At 36.1% G+C, this 19,248-nt stretch overlaps 2 protein-coding genes across 3 annotated transcripts in view; one reads left to right on the top strand and one right to left on the bottom strand.

The window, feature by feature from the left end:
• Positions 1-501: 501 nt before the first annotated feature.
• Positions 502-8,264, bottom strand: LOC106132831 (etoposide-induced protein 2.4 homolog). Its single transcript, XM_013332369.2, has 7 exons — positions 8,107-8,264; positions 7,874-8,028; positions 6,262-6,517; positions 5,030-5,149; positions 3,761-3,984; positions 3,295-3,366; positions 502-2,455 (listed from the first exon to the last, which is right to left on the bottom strand). The coding sequence occupies exons 1-7, from the start codon at positions 8,119-8,121 to the stop codon at positions 2,353-2,355; spliced, it is 945 nt and encodes a 314-aa protein (XP_013187823.2). The 5' UTR covers positions 8,122-8,264; the 3' UTR covers positions 502-2,352.
• Positions 8,265-8,796: 532 nt separating this feature from the next.
• LOC106132818 (anaphase-promoting complex subunit 11) overlaps positions 8,797-19,248 on the top strand; it is a 45,365-nt gene continuing 34,913 nt past the window's right edge. The window contains exons 1-3 of one of the 2 annotated variants that reach the window (XM_013332353.2): positions 8,797-9,039; positions 9,117-9,359; positions 13,690-13,830. In XM_013332353.2, the coding sequence (XP_013187807.1) occupies positions 9,021-9,039; positions 9,117-9,352 (255 nt within the window). In that variant the 5' untranslated portion in view covers positions 8,797-9,020 and the 3' untranslated portion in view covers positions 9,353-9,359; positions 13,690-13,830. Of the gene's footprint in view, positions 9,040-9,116; positions 9,360-11,149; positions 12,507-13,689; positions 13,871-19,248 lie in introns of those variants that run through there. The other variant, XM_013332352.2, reaches the window with a different exon arrangement.

Here is a 19,248-nt window from a genome sequence, read left to right as displayed (position 1 = left end):
TAAAATCTAATTAAATTTAAATTAGGTATACATAGTTATGTAAGTATAATATAAATTTAATTATTAAATGTAAATAGAAATATGTATCTTTAATAACTGACCCCGCCAACACCAAAAATTCCAATTGCGATTACATCGCATTCATACTCCTAAATTACAACACTATTTGACAGCTATGCTGTATTTTAGACGAAAATGTGAAAGCTATCTTCGTAAACTTTTATTTTTAAGGTGAAGAAGGAAAGAAAATATTGCAAGTACCATGTGGTTTCCAATACTTTAGAATAGGACCACTCCATATCTTTCCAATGGATTTCGTAAAAGGCGAGTAAGGGTTAGATTTATAAACTTGGGATTGGTCTCGTAGGTATTCAATTCCATGCAGCTGAGTGGTGCCTTTCAGTATTTTATTGTTGAATCTTGTCTACTCAGCCAGGGATAAAGCCGTGACTAAATGTATATATGTGAAAAGGAAAGAAAGGTAATAAATAAAACAGCAAATCCATCAGTCACTTCAATAAATAATGTCATGTATAAATCACAATTCAGGACTTCACAAGATGATTGAAATACACAATAATAATAGCTTTATACAATAAAGTATTCAACATCAGACATTAAACCGTAATACCAGCCTAAACAAACAAATCATCAGCAAATAATGATAAAAAAATACAAAATAGTTTGTTTATATTCCAAGGGCCTCTTATTATATGACACAAATGGGCGTAGATAGAGGGCATTGGAGCCCCAGAATTCACAATTTTATTAAGAATACAAATATGGTCTGTAAGCTCTTCCCAGCTTCCCAAAAATAGTAAAAGATACATACGTACAATACAGGCACATTATCAGCAAATAAAAAAAAACAATAGAATATTAAATAATCATAGTTATTCCTAAGCTCATGTACAGTGAGTCATATAGAATAGAATACCACCTGCCATACGTCAAAGATAATATTATTGGTATTATTTTCTATGTCGTCCACTGTACCTTGCATGAAATGAACGCTTCAAAGCGTTGTCTTCGTCTTAGGAGACAGTTACCATAATTTTAATTACCAATTAATGCGCCAACGATTTAAAATGACTACAATAATTATATGTATAAAATATTAATTCACCAACTCGATTATATCCCGAAATAAAAAAAAAACTCACAATAAAATTCAGCCAGACTTATTCTTCATTAATAAAAAAATATATAATTGTGGAGCTATATTTTTTTTTCGTATTTCCGCCGCGCCTACCCGCGTAAATCCCCTCTTGGGGTTTTGAGAAACCCTTCTTGTGTCCTTGGGACTACCCAATAGCGCTTGCAGGGTTAAGAGAATTTTTTGGTCATATTTGAGCAAATCAAACATTATTATAAGAAATGACGTGTTAGAATTTACAAAAAAATCATTTCTATGGCGTTCCGTGCATAAGGGTACCAGATGTCGGCATTGATAGTTTTGGAGTTATTCGTGTTTTTCGTAAATCGGATGAAAATAGTGCATTTTGTATTTTGCCAACAAATTCACAACTATGAATTTGATACAATTAACATATTAGAGAGATCATTATTTTATAGTTGTGAAGTTGAAGTTGTTAAAGTAAATGCTGCAGTGCAGCTTGTTACCGCTTCTTCTGCACTGACGCTTTGGAAGCGGCAGTAAACTTAAGTTTTCAGTAATTTATTTGACGTCAACCGATGTTGTGAAACCAAAAGATATGACAAAATTTTTGAATATAGAATTTAGATTTTTTTAAAAGGCAATTTTTTGGAGAAAACATTATTTGTGTATGATAAAAAAAAATTTGTGATGTATATTCCAAAAAAGTATTATAATATATATAAATACTTAAAAACATTACACGATTTTATTAATGCATGTTCGCGTATGTATGTATGTTCGCGTTAATTCCCGTTTGAATATTATACAACAATGTATAAAAGTATTTAAAATGTAGTACTACATACATACATACATACAGATAATCACGTCTATATCCCATACGGGATGGACAGAGCCGACAGAGTCTTAAAATACTTGCGAAACACCAACCAATATATATCTTTTTAATCAACATAATTAAGGGAATCCCACATCTGACCCTAAATCAATAACATACCGCTATAAAATTAATCTCTCCTCTCATGGGTCTACTGGAAGAGATTTCTTTTGAAATAAGTAGCACCTTTGTACTAGAATTACTGTAATAAATGCTTCTGTATATAATTTTGTGTACATAAATAAATAAATAAATAAATCCTGGTACATTTTTTGCACGGAACGCCACACACGCCAACCCTGAAGCCGCAGTCATTATAAGCTAAAATATTAAAGTTAAGTGGTTGAAGCGGCTATCACCGACTGCGATGGGTGACCGCTTCGGCTCCCTGGCGCACGAAACGGAACATACCGTTGGATATGGCTACCACCGGCGAGAACAGCCGTAATGGGTATTCGCTGAAAATTTTTACAAAGATACAATGTACAAAATGTATATACTTACTTACCTACCTTATACTTCAGAATAATGGTGCCGTGTGGTTCCCGGCACCAATATAAATAAGAATGACCGGTCCATCACTTTTATTTATTTATTTTTTATTCTTTATTGTAACAATTACAATTGGTAAAAAGTACAATAGGCGGACTTAATGCTAATAGCATTATGTAACACTCTACCATTGGGTTTTCAGCTCTTTCCTATGGATGTCGTGAAAGGCGACTTAGGGAAAAGCTTATAAATTCGGGATTCTAGCTAGCAACCTGTCAATATTTGAATCTCATTTCTATCATTAATCCAAACAGTAGAACGTGGCTTTTAGTCTTTTTAAGGCTTTTAGGTCTGTCTACCCTGTAATCTGACAATCCATGATTCTCAGATTATAGGGATTGATGGATTGTCCCTTACGGGGTAGACAGAGCCAACGGTGCCTAATTTTGTTTTTGTCATACTATGTTTTTTTGTAACTCTGTTACGTACAATAATGTCTTCCTCCTGGCTTTAGTAGTAGCACCCTCATCACTTTGAGAGGAGCCCGGGGTATGCCTTTAATCATGGATCCTGGATTAGGTTTTTAAACGAAGCGATTCCCATCTGACTCAATGTTAGTATTCAAACTAATGTACATAACTTTAAAAATAGTCATTGGTCAAATAGACATGGCCGAAATAGGATTCGAACCTGTTACTTTTGCGCCATACGCATTTAAACCGGGCACCTTACCAATTCGAACACCAACCCCCCTTCAACGTTATGTACAATAATGTATTTACAAACAAACAAACAATATACATACCTCCCCATAACTGGAGTAGCTTCATTGCCACTCAATATGAACACGGGGAAGAATATTGAGAACACGCATCCACTGAAACAAAAAAAAAATATAGGTCTATTTAATTTATTTGCCTTAATGCATATGGTATTCTGATTGGCTGGATTTGAAAAGCGGCGTTGCTCTTGCGCAGAGACCTTAAGAATTATTAATCTGTTATAAAAAAAAATATGTACGTAATTTGTACTCAAATGAGTACACGCAGTTTAGCACACGTGTACTTGAACAAGTACAGGGAATTTATTAGGCAAATGTGTTGCTTACATAACACCTTAAATATAGCACCAAGTTTAATCTGAAAGAGATATCTTAGCATCTTGACCTGATTGGGGATCGAACCCTGGACCTCAAAGGCAAGAATGATGCAACATCACTAAAAGACCATTTTAAATTATTGAATTTGTCACCAAAATAACATAAATCTTACCTTATTATATAAGACTGTGGAATCTGAGTCAGCACAGCCAAAGGCAGTCCGAATCCTAGGAAATATGGCCAGTTGGACTCGATAAAGGTCAGCCGTTTATGTAGCTCCCAGCCCATGTTGAACCACTTGTACTCAAACGAGTACAGCGAGTATAGGAGGCACATGTGAAGGAGACACAGCAACTCGCCGATGTAAGTAATTGGTAGCATACTGACTAACATACTCTGTGGGAGAAAAAAAAATTAGGTATGTTTTTTTTTTTCTTATTGAATGATTCCATTTTCCTCGGTCTTGGGACAGAGTCTTTATTTTTCATTTTGTTTATTTCTTTACTTTAATAAGCACCAGTGTTGACGACTTACACTTCTTCCTGGCTATATTCCCGGTTGCATCCTCACCACACTGGAGAGGAGCCCGGGGTAAACTCTTGACCATGGATCCTGGATTGGGTGAGTCAAGATTTTACACGAACCAACTCCCATCTGACCTCCGTAAACTTTGCAGGGGAACCCAACCCGTATTGGATCATATGGTTACACATCCAGTTGCCTGAATGTGCAGGTTTCCTCACGATGTTTTCCCTCAATGTAAGAGCATCGGTTAGTTTTCAAACTAATGTACATAACTTCGAAAATAGTCATTGGTACGTGGCCGGAGTGGGATTTGAACCGGTGCCTTTTTGCGCAACCGCGTTTTGACCATGCACCTTACCGATTCGACCACCTGCTTCATTGTTGTACATGCGAAAATATAGGTACTTAAATCAAATGACAGTGGAAGAAGACAACTTTCGCATCTAAATCAAATGGTGATAACTGAAAATCAGGGTTTTTGTACTCTTTCAGTGCAAAAAGATCGCCGAGTTCTGACCATTTCGACTTGCTACAGCACACCTGTGTTAGTTTTAAGGCTTAGTTATTGTTATATTTGTTGTGTGGTTCCTGGCACCATTGGAAAATAGAATAGAACCACTCCATCACAAATTTCCCACGGATGTCGTAAAAGGCGACTAAGGTAGAGGCTTATATACTTGGGATTCCTCTTTTAAGCGATGGGCTGGCGACCTGTCACTATTTGAATCTCAATTCTGTCTTGTTAGGCGTGGCCTGTCAGTATTTTTAAGACTGTTAGCTCTGTCTACCCCGCAAGGGATATAGACGTAATTATATGTATGTATGTATGTATATTTTTGTGTTTGTAGCACTGTTGAATAAACTTTTTATCTATCTATTTTATATAGATAGTATATTTTATTAATATATTATTTACCTGTACTAAAAATAGCGCTTGCACAAGCATACTAAAAAGCGAATCAGCAATGATCTTGCTCACGCTCGACATGAACTGCGGCCGCCCTCGGCGGTGGCGGTACGCAGAATCAGCTATATCCTGTAACAGAATTAATTATTTCTTTATTATAGTGCCGTGTGGTTTCTGGCACTTCAGAATATCTTGTCGTAATAGGTAACTAAGAGATAGGCTAAACAAGCTTAGGATTTTTATTGCAGACTATGTCCTGTCCTACAACCTGTCACTATGTGAATCTCAATCCCATTATTAAGCCATACATCTGAATGTGGCTTTTCAGTATTTTCAAGACTGTTGGCTCTGTCTACCCTGCAAGGGAAATAGACATGAATATATGTGTTATGGTTACTTACTTTGTGGCTAGCTTCGTCTTAAAATAAAAAATTTATTTGTTACAATTTATGAATGTGTCTTTTCCCCTAGTCGTCTTCTATGATATTTATGGAATAGAGATAGAGCGGGCCGATTTTAAAGTGCCAGGAATCACTACATAGTATAAAACAAAGTCGCATCCCGTGTCTGTCCCTATATGTTTATTTACAACTACAAAAAGGATTTTGATGCAGATTTTTTAATAGGTAAAGTGATTCAAGAGTAAATTTATATGTATATAAATGTGCGCGTGCGCAGCCGGGGCGGGTCGCTAGTAAATAATAGCAGGGGTAAAAAAATGTCTAATCATTGTATTGGTCTATTTGCATAAGTACATTCAAATTATATTGTTTTAGTACGTCCATTGAATGATTACAAAGTCCATCCTATACATTATCAATTCGTAATGACATTTAACTTCTAAATACCTAATAAGTATTCTTGGTTGCTGTTTGGTTCTCAGAAATTTAAAAGTCCCAATCCATCACTTACCCGTGGATGTCGTAAAAGGCGACTGAGGGCATTGCTAATAAACTTGAGACTCCTCTTGTAGGCGAAGTGCTAGCAACCTGTCACTACTTAAATCTAATAATAAATTCCATCTAGTTTAATGTGGCCGTTCAGTCTTTTCAAGACGGTTGGCTCTGTCTGCCCTGCGTGGAGTAAAGATGTAACCATGGGTATATATACATACATAGGTACATATAAGGTTACTGTCTTGCCATTTGGCTACGGATCCAATAAAAAGCTGTCCAATCTTACTGTTTTACGCTGACAAAGTCACACGTAAAGAGCTTGTAAGTGAAATAAACAAAACTAACCTGAAACCACAGACTGTTAACAAGTCTGCTCAATAAAAACAGCGGCAGGACCCATATCATCCTGAAGGTCATAGAGAGGAACGGCTGCATCCATCCCCACACGTTGCGGGCCACCCCGGGGTCATGACCGAACACCACAGTGATTAAGTACTTGACCGCAGGCAGCAGGGCATACTCGAATATCAATATGCTGAGCAAAAATATGAATCCGTTGAGGATGCATGATTGTATCACCCTCGTAAGTACTTTTGATTCGCTGGAAGAGATTTAGGAATAGCGTGTAAGTAAAATGTTTTCAAAATGGAACAAGATGAGATGAAAAATAAAATAGAGAACACAGGGCTCAACTCTTAAAACGGGCCACCGCCAGAGAGGTTGGGGAGGGGGTGGGGAGGGTGCGGGAGGGTTTGTATGACCCCCCCCAAGTATTTTTTTTTGCCGGAAGCCCCCCCTTTTTTTTATACGAATTTTTGAAAATCTTAAAAATTGCACTAAACAACGCAATATTTTCGGTTTGTCATTGTAAACTGTGTTAATTTAGTATTAAATAATTAGTTTGTCCATTAAACATGTACAACACATTAATTAATATATTTTAGCACTAAAAATATAGTCAAAAACTTTGCTTAAAAGTAAAAACAAAAAAGACACTAACTATGAACAGAACGCAATCCGCCGTTTTGGTTATGTGCTACTGTCATCTTATGTACTGACTTCGAAAGTAGCTGTCGGTAAACGGACAGCAGGGGGTGCAGGGGGGCGCAGCCCCCCCGTACGGGGGGGTCGGGGGGCGGTAGCCCCCCGCAATGAAAAGAAACAAATTAGTCACAAATCAAACTCGGTTTGGTTAGGTAAGGTTAGATTGGTGTAAACCACCAAAGCAGAGCGAGCGAAGCGAGCAGAGCGTTCAAACTGAGTAAAAAAGTATAATAGACAGTACGTATAGGTTAGGTTAGGTTTAACTCACCTTCACCCCTTTCATCCCTTCTGACTTTCCCCTCCCTTGCCCATCTGGCGGTTAATGACCTTTAGCACACTTTTTATATGAAAACTTTAAAAATTCGTAAAAAAAAAACTATAGGCTTCCGGCAAGGGGGGGTCACGGGAGGGGGGGTGTTAACCCCTCCCCCATCCCCCTGCCCCCTCCCCACCCCTCTCCGGCGGTGGCCCGTTTCAAGAGTTTAACCGAACACAGTGTCACTTTTACAACTGCCAACATAGAAAGGGAATGATTTCAAAAATGATGGGTATGACATTAAAAATATATTATTACTTAATACATACAATTTAAAAAATGTATACTTATACAATCCTTATTTTCACTACACTAAAATTTGACTTTGTGACTAAAGTTTAATTTAGGTTTTTGAAATAAAGAGACCTTTTCTGTCTAGAAAGTCGTTATAAAAAAAACATTAAGTATAATTTTATCATAAGACTGCTACATTAGCAGTATATTTAAAAATAAAATCCAATTTATATGAATGAGGACTGAAGAACTGAAGTGTGGCTTGAATACAGCACATTATGAGGTTTAAAAAAATCCCACGTTGTTATGCTATGACGGCCTTTATTAAAATTTAAGTTAGAGGTACACAAAGAAAAAACTCACGGTTTTACAGGACTGTGTTTGTTTCTGGTGTTCTCGTTTTCAATTCTTGGCGAACGGTTTTGCGCTCTCTCATTTATTTCTTTATCCAAATACAAGAGCACGGTGACTCCACGCAAGCTATCAATAAATCCTTTGATAAGCGAAACCGAGAAATTCTGAAATTTAAACAATAAACAGAATGAAAATATTGAAACATCTTAGAGAATGAGTAAATTTGTATCTAGATAACTTACGGTAATGCTTTCCATGTTGTGTCCTTGACTAAAATAACTTCATGTTCTCTGATTGTTAAAATATTGAACTTTAATCACATCTTTTGTTAATTTGGATTTGACGTCATTGATAATTTTTACGATTTTTCTTTCATTCAACAACAAAAACAGCACGATGACACTTTGATTGATTGACGTCTTGACTTGACACTGACGTGACGATGACGAGTGAACTAACAATAAAATTTACCAACAATGCCTTACATAAAACTTAAAAAAATAAACGTTCTTCAAAACAAATCATCGGCTGTGATTTGCATGTATAAGTTATGAGGAGCCTTAACTAAATATTTAAGATACAAGTATATAAAGTTTAGGTACTACGAAGTCTGTGGTACTTCGGGAGACTGCACAGCGTAAATTTCGCGTCGTCGTCAATATGTTTTAGTAATCGTATTAGTTAGTATTCGTATATTTATTATATTTAATTTTGTAAAATATAATTTCTCGAATACTACAATGGTACTCACCACATAATTAACCAATGGAATGGCGATTAAAATAAAATCAATCCTGATAAATATCATTAGATGTGTAGTCCAATGAAAAGGTTTAAAGTCGTAGTCTTATTATCATGAGCATGCCAATGCGGGAGAGAAAAAAAACAATTGATGTCTGTCACTGTCACTGTTTTAAGTACCTAAGTTATTTTGATTTGAATAGCCAGCTGCAAGTTGAGATCTGAGATTGCGAGTTATTGATTTTATTTGTTTTGCTCTTAGTTTTTCCGTATTGAACTCGATCCTTTGTTTTGATAACGTTAAACGGAATATTAAATGAACGCCTATCTTACTTCAATCTTTTCGACGTCGTTGTCACCTTTAGTGATAGTATAAAATACCATTACCAATATTGAGTGATGAACGTTTCGTGTGATGAAAGTGACAATTAAAAGTATGTTCACCATAATATGGAAGTTAAATTTTAATAATAATTTAATGTTCATCTGATCGACTATTTCATGTACCTAGGTTGGGCGGGTGTCGCTACCTGGCGTTGGGAGGCAAACGACGAAAACTGTGGCATCTGTCGAATGCCTTTCGACAGTTGTTGTCCAGACTGTAAGCTGCCTGGTGACGATTGTCCGTTGGTGTGGGGGGCTTGCTCGCACTGCTTCCACATCCACTGTATCGTGAAGTGGCTGCATTCACAACCTCAGCAGCAGTGTCCTATGTGCAGACAGGACTGGAAGTTCAACAACAAGTAGATTGATTGTGAGTGAATTTTATTAATTATATTGGGTATTTATTATAAAATATAGTATTGTTGAGTTAGTATCTTGTAACACAAGTCTTGAACTTTCTTCAAGGCTAACTCAATCAGTGTAATTTGTCCTGTATATATATTTATTTAGGTACATTCATCAGCTCCCATAGCATAGTTATGGAGGCAGGCTCATATATTTCAATTTTCATTAAAAGGTTTAGTCTATCTCTGGAAGAACATTAGGAGGAGGACAAGATTAAAAGTTCAACAATAAGTAGATTGATACATACATATAGTCACTGCTATATCACTTGCGGGGTGGACAGAGCTAACACCACATTCAGCTTTATAATGGAATTATCACATTGATTGTGAGTCAATTTAATTCATTCATATAATCACTTCTATATCCCTTATGGGGTAATAATTGAGATTTAAATAGATTTATGTTGCTAGCCCATGGCTAAATGAAGAACCCCAAATATTATTTTATTCATTTGGTCTACATTATTAACAACACTTGAGCCTGGGACTGCTCCTGTAGGAATTTTGATAAAAAGTCTTGTCTGTGTTTGCCAAGTTTCATCAAATTTAGCCTAGTGTTTATTTGTTTTTCTACAATAAGTAACGAATAGAAATCATTCTTATTTATGAAATAGTTGTAAAATGCTACTCTGTAAACAAGTACTTTCACTTAGTTATATATAACATAATAAACTTAAAAAGACTGATTGGCCACGTTCAGCTGTTGCAATAATTTAATTGAGCATTCAAATAGCGACAGGTTGCTAGCCCATCGCCTAAAAGAAGAATCCCAGGTTTTAAGCCTATCCCTTAGTCGACTTTTACGACATCATTGGGAACAAGTTGAAGTGGTCCTATTCTTTAGTGCCAGGAAACACACTCTTAAGAATCAAGTATTTACAAAAAAACAAAACATAGAGGTCATTTATTTATTTACAACTAGGGACCTGCCCTGGATTTGATGGAAAGGGGTAGCATTTAATGATATAAACATTCCTTAGAAAACCATCTTTTCAACATTGTAAATAGGAACATAATCCGTCCACAACTACTAGAAATTAGCTCATACATATAGACAAAGTAAAAAGAGGGACTTGAGTTTATAATAATATGTAGTGATGTGATAGTGTATGAGCAGTTTAATATTACATACCCCATAACTACAATATAACTGTAATTGTCAAGTATCTATATCATAAAAAATGAGAAAACAAATGTTCACACACGCAGACGAAGTCGAGGGTAATCAACATAATCAACAAATAGTACAAAATCTATTCGAAATTACTTACCATATTTATTATTATTTAAAAATAACTTAGAGTTTGTTTATGATTTTGATTTGTTCTAGTATGCATAAAAATCTATTAGATAGTTTATTTTACCATTATCGAATTTATTTATGTTATTATAACAGTTAATAGTTGTCAAACATAGACATATACTCTTAAACGGCAGCTGTAACCATTAATTAACATGAAACAATAGTCAGAAAGTGCTTTCAAAACATCAACAATAGCATGTCGCGTGCGCCATGGACCGGTACGCGCATTGCGTCCATTCTCAAAGTAAACAATAAGTTTTACATTATCGAAACCCGACTTCGCATTGTGAGCCGCGGTCCGGCGAGAAAATACTACCTAAAATGAGTTCTAAAGTATTGAAGTAGAGTTACATCGGTTTGTTTTTGTGGGACAAACAAGTGGCATAGCCGGCTGTGCTGCGAGTGACGACATCACGCAGGTTCTATTCGGAAGCCCGCAGTCCGAGTCGAGCGCTCCACGAGACGGACGTGTCATGTCCCCGCGCAGAGCGCCCGCGAGTGAATCACGCAGTGCCGGTGTAAACGCGCCCATTGTACTATAACGCTCCTCTTATAGTAACTTATGAGTGCCGCTTCGCTCAATTATGCTGATGGTACAAACCAATGCCCAACCCATGAAGACCAACAAAGTCAAAGGACCGCCACCTGTACCTCCGCGGCCCAACCAGAGCGTGGTGGCCGAGGCTCTAGCCAAAACGAGGAAGGCCGTCGCCGACTCGAAGGCCAACCTCTCCAAGTCGCGCACGTTGCCCAAACAAGAACAACAATCCACGATTAAAGCTAAAACTTTGGATAGAGCGAGCAAACCGGCGGTGTCACCCAAACAAAATGGACTAGCACGGGTCAAGTCGTTCATTAAGGATGTAATAAGTGATCGCAGTTCCTCCTCCGATGAAAAGAGATCGAGTGGTCAAAACTCCAGAAGAAGTTCGAGTGATAGCAGTTCTATACACACGCCTTCGTCTACCAAAAGGTCAAATGAGAGTCTTAATTCTAAAGCTGTCAAAACGTGTAAACAAATATTAGTCCGGTCCCTATCAACCTCTAACAAATTAGATCAAGACGCAAAATGCAAAGTGACAAAGTCATCGAGTTTTGCCGAGAAAACTCTCCCTTTAAGGAAAGCTCCACCACCACCGTTATCTCCGAAACCTAAGTTAAAACCAATGAAACCGTTACCTGTTTATACAAACTGTACAGAAAATAATAGTCCTAAGCAAACACCCACACCAGAATTAAGTCCTTATTCTTCGCCTTTAGACGCAAAACCTCCACAAAGTCCTGGGCCTGAAGCACCATATGCTACAGTGGAGGAGATGCAGGACTTCGATAATAGATTACGGAACAGTCCTGCGAAACAAGTTAATAATGTTCCAGATACGCAATTAGTTGATAACACATCTATTCAAAATGGTAATAATAACTCTTTGGAACGGAAAACGTCTCGGGTCACTGAAATGCTGATTTCGGAAATTATAGCTAGTAGGAACAACAACAAAGACGAAGCTAACGCTGTTATTGATAAAGGGAAAGATCCGAATCTGACAAACGGAAACGACTCACCTGAAGTGGAACTGAGGAGGGATATGAATAATCATGAGATGTTGATATATGAGCTCCAAACGATGCGGTCTCAGTCAAATGTCCCGGAGAATTTGGACCCTAAGGAATTTGTTGATAGAAACGGCCATTGTGATTCTGAAGATTCAGAGCAGAACTATGCGATGTCGTCTGTGACTAGTGGGAACACGGATGACGTTTATGATCAAGCGTATGCGTATATATTGGATGACGACTTGAAATCTAGGTGAGTTCTACAGATGTAATGGTGAATGGGATTGATATGAGAAAAGAGAAAATATTCAGGGAGGCAATTTGTATTACGACATTATTAATTACTTATAATAGTTCATATTCACATTGAAACAACGTTTCAATATTATTGAAATGGAGGAATTCACATATATGGTTGCTAGGTTAAGATTTTAATTTATCAAACTTGTTCAAGGGACCTATTTGATGTGAACAAATATGTCTAATTATTTATGTACACCAAACTTAACTAAAGCAAACGAAAGGAAATATATTATTCAATAAGCAATTCAATTTCAGCACGTCTCAAAACGGAAAGCAGTTTTATAAACAAGGAAAAATAATACTAGGTTTATTTTTGTACTTTTAATTAATTTTGTAATTAGTTAACTCGAATGATCAATGTAAAAATATCCGCATTACTATAACTAAAACAAATATTATCACGTTTATACCTTACCTTACACTTTTTTATCCTTTTATTAAGATTTTTTATTCTTTCTTATGTATGGTGTAGACAAAGTCAACAGTCCCTGGGTAACCAAAACAAAATTGGATTCGTTAGGGTAATAGGGTATTTTTTTTTTAATTAACACTCATGAAATACTAAGGGATAAATCTTCGTATTGACAAAGATAATGAAAATGAATTAAGTAAAAAATTTATTCAAATATGGATTCTTTTAAATTTCTTTATATACGTTATATATAAGTATATATTTACTATTGCCTTGAAAGTATTTGGTAACACAGCGAAAATTTAGATGAAATACCTTTACAAAAGAGAAAAATGATTTATATACTGTGTAGAATCTATACCTAATAATCTGTGATATTTTTATGATACATTAATTTCCCCATAACTATTTTACTGTAATGGCCGGGGGTCGAACGCGTGACTCTGCGGCGTTACCTAACCACATCGTAGCCACCATTACTGTGTAAAGTCACGTCTATATTACGGAGTAGGCAGAGCCAAAAATCTCGGAAAGACTGAAGGGCCATGTTCAGCTGTATTGCTTCATGAGCCTACGCCTTAGAGCGTCAATTCTTTATGATTCATTGCTAAGTATAACTTAATGCCCAGCATTGTCAACATGTTAACTATTTTTTTGTTAATTTGTCAGATTTAACTAAATATTTTATCGATGGACCTAATGCCTTTTACATTTCTATCAGGCTTCGCAAGCAGTACCGTGCGATCAGTACGATGTCGTTACACGGACTACCTCCACTGCCGAAGAGCCTGAGTGGATTCGCTGAGGTTGAACCTGATCTGCAAGAGACACCGCATTCAGGAGCCGGTGATAAGCCGCCAACGGATCTAGACTCGCAGCTGACGTACTTGAAGAAGGAAATGGTGAGTCAATTGCCAATGGCCAACTTTTAGCTCTAACGTTGGGTGTTTCCGTGTAAGTAACTGCATGAGATGCCGAAGGTTACATATAGCAGCTGATAATATAGTCAGTATTATTCTTTGATGAGAGAGAGCAAATTTAAAGAGAGATATTCGTTTTGGAGAACTAAGTAAGTTAATTTTAATGGACAATACTAACGGCACCTAACGATTAATAAATAATTCACTGAACACGACATTACGAGTATACAATCGAAATATTTAATTCAGGTCCGACAAACAGAATTCTTATAACAAAACATGAGAAAACATCTATATAAGGTTTGGTTACAGGCGAGTTTATCTTCGAACCACTCTAATTTCGCTAGAGTCTGACTACAGTGGGGTTTTCCCAAAATCTTGTGGACTATCTGCGTGCCAAATTTCACCAAAAGCGTTCAGAGGTTTCAGTTGTGCCATGATAGATGAGTCAGTCACCTTTTCCATGTAGACACAGATATGCAGATGAAATTTCTGGTTTCAAAATGGGCTGACTGTTAACAAAGACAAGATAACAATCTTTATATCATCTTTACGAGCAGTACGGATTTCCTCATATCATATGCGTTTGAACATTAAATGGTGCCGAGTTAACTCATTTTTAATTACAAATTAAGAAAGATTAAATTTTTTCAACATTCCATTCATAGTTTTATGTGCTACATTATGGCTTTATTTCGTAAAAATAATCATTATAATTCCGGTTGTAACTAAAGTACAAAGCGTAGCTTGTTTTATGCGGTCTGTACAACACGTTTATAAAGTCGTTAAAACTAAACTCATAAAATTTTAACGGAAATTGTTTAAAAGTTAACGTTTTAGGGCCCCGTTGGATGCCACAGCAAAAATAATGTAATAGAAACCAATGAAAAATTTATCGATTGAATTCTTCAAAGTCTATCTGCTTGGCGTAATTATATGCACTGTTACAAATGCATTTGTCTTTTATGCATTTTTCTTTTTATAATCTTATTTACGCTGGAAACGGAAAAATTATCTCTTAGTTATATTTCGTCAAATAAACCTTGCCAAAGAGAACTGAAATGCTTGAATTCGACAGATCTAATCTTAGATATCTAGACGACCTAGTTTATCGCTCCAAGTCTGAATCTAAATCCAGTCATAACCTTTTTCGTGTCCGCTCACCAGTTACCTCACCTTATATTCCCTTAAATAGAGAATTTTATAAAAACCTGTTGAACGAACACCAAAATAGAATTACTCCCCTTTGGAAACAGTTCATAGAAGTAGATAATTTAAGTACGATAAGTTAATTTTGGAAATTTTAGGAACTATCTTTAAGTTAGTTCATTTTAGTGGTTTGATCCTTATCGTATTATCTCGGGACTTCGCTTTCGTAGCAATATATCATGGCTATGTCCTTACAGGTTAGACATAACAATAAATTACAAGACTCGACGGACACTCTTTATTAATTTTAAAACAATTTGCTGTACATGATAGATAAAAAACATAATCCAAAAAGAAATATGTAAAAACAGATGTCTACATTTGTGCGCTTATCATACATTGCAGGCGTCCCGTTTTATGATTTTACAGTAAATTTTACTGCAGTTCAAACTCGTCTGCTCCACTATTTCTGTTCTGATTACCACAGATTACATATGTAAACACGAAATAGCAGCTGTATGGCTTCTTAAAAGATTTATGTTCAATTCTGTAGTTTACGTCAACAGTATCGGTAGTTCATCACTATCTTTGAAGGAAGATCTAAGCTAGCTAGTAATTAAAGGGCATTTAAATAAAAGCATTAGTTTTGCCCAAGAATCTGTTTCTTGAACTTACAAAGAACAAAAACCTAAAATATCTTGAGCTAATTACAAAATACGCAAACAAAACTCCGAATAATTGAAATGACAAAAGCGATAAGAGCGTGCCCGACTATGATCTGTGTCACGCTTAAAACATGTAAAAAGGCACCTTGCTGTGTATAATGCCTGGTTCATTATTACGTGTCGCAAAAACACGTAATTGCATTAACACACATGGTGCGGTGATGTGTTTTGTTGTGTTCGCTATCGTATCTGAATGACATATACATACATGCATGTTGTATAACTCCGAGCGCATTAGCTAAGTAAGCATCCATTGCATTTAAAGTGTAGGTAGACCTTGGTAGAGCCATTGCACGCAATGGATGGGTAATTATTTAAAATAAAAGCAACGTTATTAGATATTTTGAATAACTTAGTAGGTGGAGTGTTATGTTCGATCAATACTTTTAGAACTGCACTAAAATTAAAAACAATATCGTCTTTTAAATCAATCAAGAGGAACAAAGCTCACCTTGTGATTATATTGAACCTGGTTTTAACCTGATTGAAACTTTTTCGAGGTGAAATGAAACCTATTTTAAAGTTTCATACAAAGAAAATTATATGTCCGATATAGTGGAATAAAACAGGCATAAAATAAAAAAAAACCTCTATCTTGAAAATTCAAAAGGTATCTTTGCTCCACAAGTGCTTCTAGATCACGGATCTCAAGTTGTCATGTTAACCGATGTAGCTGGGTTAGGGCAACGGTAATTCCTAGTATGGGTGGTTGAGTGACGTTCCACATACTTACTTTGTTTCTTCAAGCGTCCTCTCTGTGCTGACTAGAGAAATATCAACGGTACCCGCTCAATAGGTTCTACGAATACTTAAATCAAAAGTAATGTTGATCTAAATACTAGCTCTATACAACAACTTCTTTTGAAGTACACATCAGAATCAGAATGATTCTGATGTGTGTGTGTGTACTAACATTTTTTTTTGTGACTACACTACAAGAATGTTAAACTAAAATAAATAACCACGATCAACTGCCGTCTGTTATAATTAATTTTATACGGGACAGATTACACAGATTGAGTTAGCCTCGAAGTAAGTTCGAGACTTGTGTTCCAAGATACTTACTCAACGGTACTATATTTTATAATAAATGCTTATATAGATAAACATCCAAGACCCAGGCCAATCAGAGAAAGTTCGTTTCTCATCATAACCTGGCCGGGATTCGAACTCAGGACCTTCGGTGTCACAGAAAAGCGCACTACCGCTTCGCCACAAGGGCAACAAAAACAAGAGAACTGGGTTCTCTTGTTTTTAATATATTACATACTATTAACACATTTAGTTACCAGTATGCAAGTTTCCTTTCATGTTTCTTTCGCATCTATTTCAAAGTCTGTCAGCAAATAATATTGAAATCCAGTAATTTTCCCGGAAGTGTAGCCCTAGACAAAGATATTATAAAAGTATTCTATGCACGGACTGCGTTTATGAGTGGTGTCTAATAACAGGTTACATGGCAATTATCATTGGCTCGCAGCCTTGAAGACCTTGTAATCATTTACATCCCACACAATACAAGTTTGCTATAGTTATATTTGCAAATACTATATTTGCTTGTATATTGCTATTTTATAAGTGAAAGACCGACTGATCAAAATGTATTATCTTATATACGTCTCCAGACACTTTGGGAAGGTTTTAATCCTGCCAGAAGATTTTACCTGAAGTATGTTTATATTTTCAATGTCTGAAGTCAAAGTTTCTTCTTTCTTTTCCTCTGTATTCACTTACTTTTCTTATTTTGGGTGGGTTTTGGGTGAAATCATGGGCACTTTTGATGATTAAGTTTTTCTTCTTCTTCTTAAATTAAAGAGCTTACTCTTGTCGGTTAAGTTAAGGAGCGTTCTCCATTGATCTCTTTTTTTTGTCAATTTTTTTTATTTCTCGGTATATCGTAACGTTTACATCTTCCTTTATTTAATTAAATTATGTTTTCTTCTACATCTTCAGATTTTCTTACTTCACGAAATATTTGTCATCATTTAAAATGATAGTGTTTATTATGATGTAAATAAAGACAATCCTTAAAGTTAAGATCCGGTTTAGTTATAAATACATTATACATAATAGCTTCACTTGATGTCGTAACTACATATAATCTTGTTTGGTTCGAATCGTTCAATACCGTAGGTGGCAAGTGCATAATCTGAATGACCATTACAAGACATTGATGGGATATTTCATTACTGCGCTGTTGAAGAATAATAATAGATAATGCGAGTTATGCAATGCATTTAAGACCTGAGTGCATAGATAATAATAAAACATAAATTTATTTATTGAATAGTTGCTCGCCGTGAATGTAGACCTCGCGAAAACGCTTTTTATTTTTTTTTGTTGTGAAAATTTCGAATACGGCTTACCCAATATTGTTGCACACATGAATTTAAAAATTTTAATGTCAAATACTCTTTCAAATTTCATCAAAATCAGACCAACAGCGGTTCGAAGTTATTGCGTTACAAAGACACATACAAAAAGATTATTTTCAGCCCAATATGATTGCTAGTAAAAGAACACCAACCCATGATAGTTCATATTTACCTAAATAATAACCGCTTTGAGCATGAGCTACCCTCACCAATATTCCCGGCGCAGAGGGCGCTACCACGGCGGCCAAACCAAACCTAAAACAGCTTTGTTCATCAATCATAGTTGTTGCAACATCTTACAGCATTCACAGGATGCAGCAGCAGTATTATAATTTTATTCTATAGTGAAGATTCCAAAAGAGATCACAATCTTGCCCGTTTTGGACACACGGACAACTTTCTATGCACCAACTTTCCTAAAACGATGTGAGTACGTGTAACCGTCCCACACGATTCTGTTCTATTGTCCCGGCCTGAGCCATAAGATTTACGCTGCAGCTTCTTCAAATAAATGCATAAAATCACGCCTCATTTCTCGAAAAGTTGCCAGCCCAACGCCTAAAAAAAGAATCGCAAGTTTATAAGCCTGTAGTTTTAGCCCTTAATCGCCTATTACGATATCCATGGGAATGAGATGGAGTAGTCCTATTCTTTTTTGTAATCAATTCTATCAATAAGCAAAACAGCTGAACGTAGCCTTTCAATCTTTTCAAGACTTTTGTCTCTGTCTACCCCGCAAGGGATATAGACGTGATTATATGTATGTATAAATTTAATTTAATGTCTCCCTGTCGAACAAGCGTTGTTAGTAGATTTTTAAATGCTCAATCTAATCCAGGCTACATCATTAAGTAGGTCAGAATCTGGAACTCGTCGACACCACAGTAATGTCCATCAGGATCGCATACGCTCTGCGGACGTCATGTAGCTATTAACCCCCTACCCGCATTGTCTATAATGTCACAGATAATGTCACTCGACACGTCCGCATTGGCAACAGGATTATCATTTATTTATACCACTGGGAAGAGACCCACTTTCTTATATCGATTTAGAGTGATATTAACGTCTTGAAAAATACTTCTGCCTTCAAAGCCAAGTGTTGAATTTT

Source organism: Amyelois transitella, chromosome 14 (genome assembly GCF_032362555.1).
Source record: "Amyelois transitella isolate CPQ chromosome 14, ilAmyTran1.1, whole genome shotgun sequence".
NCBI lineage: Eukaryota > Metazoa > Arthropoda > Insecta > Lepidoptera > Pyralidae > Amyelois > Amyelois transitella.
This window is presented reverse-complemented; position numbering and strand designations above follow the sequence as displayed.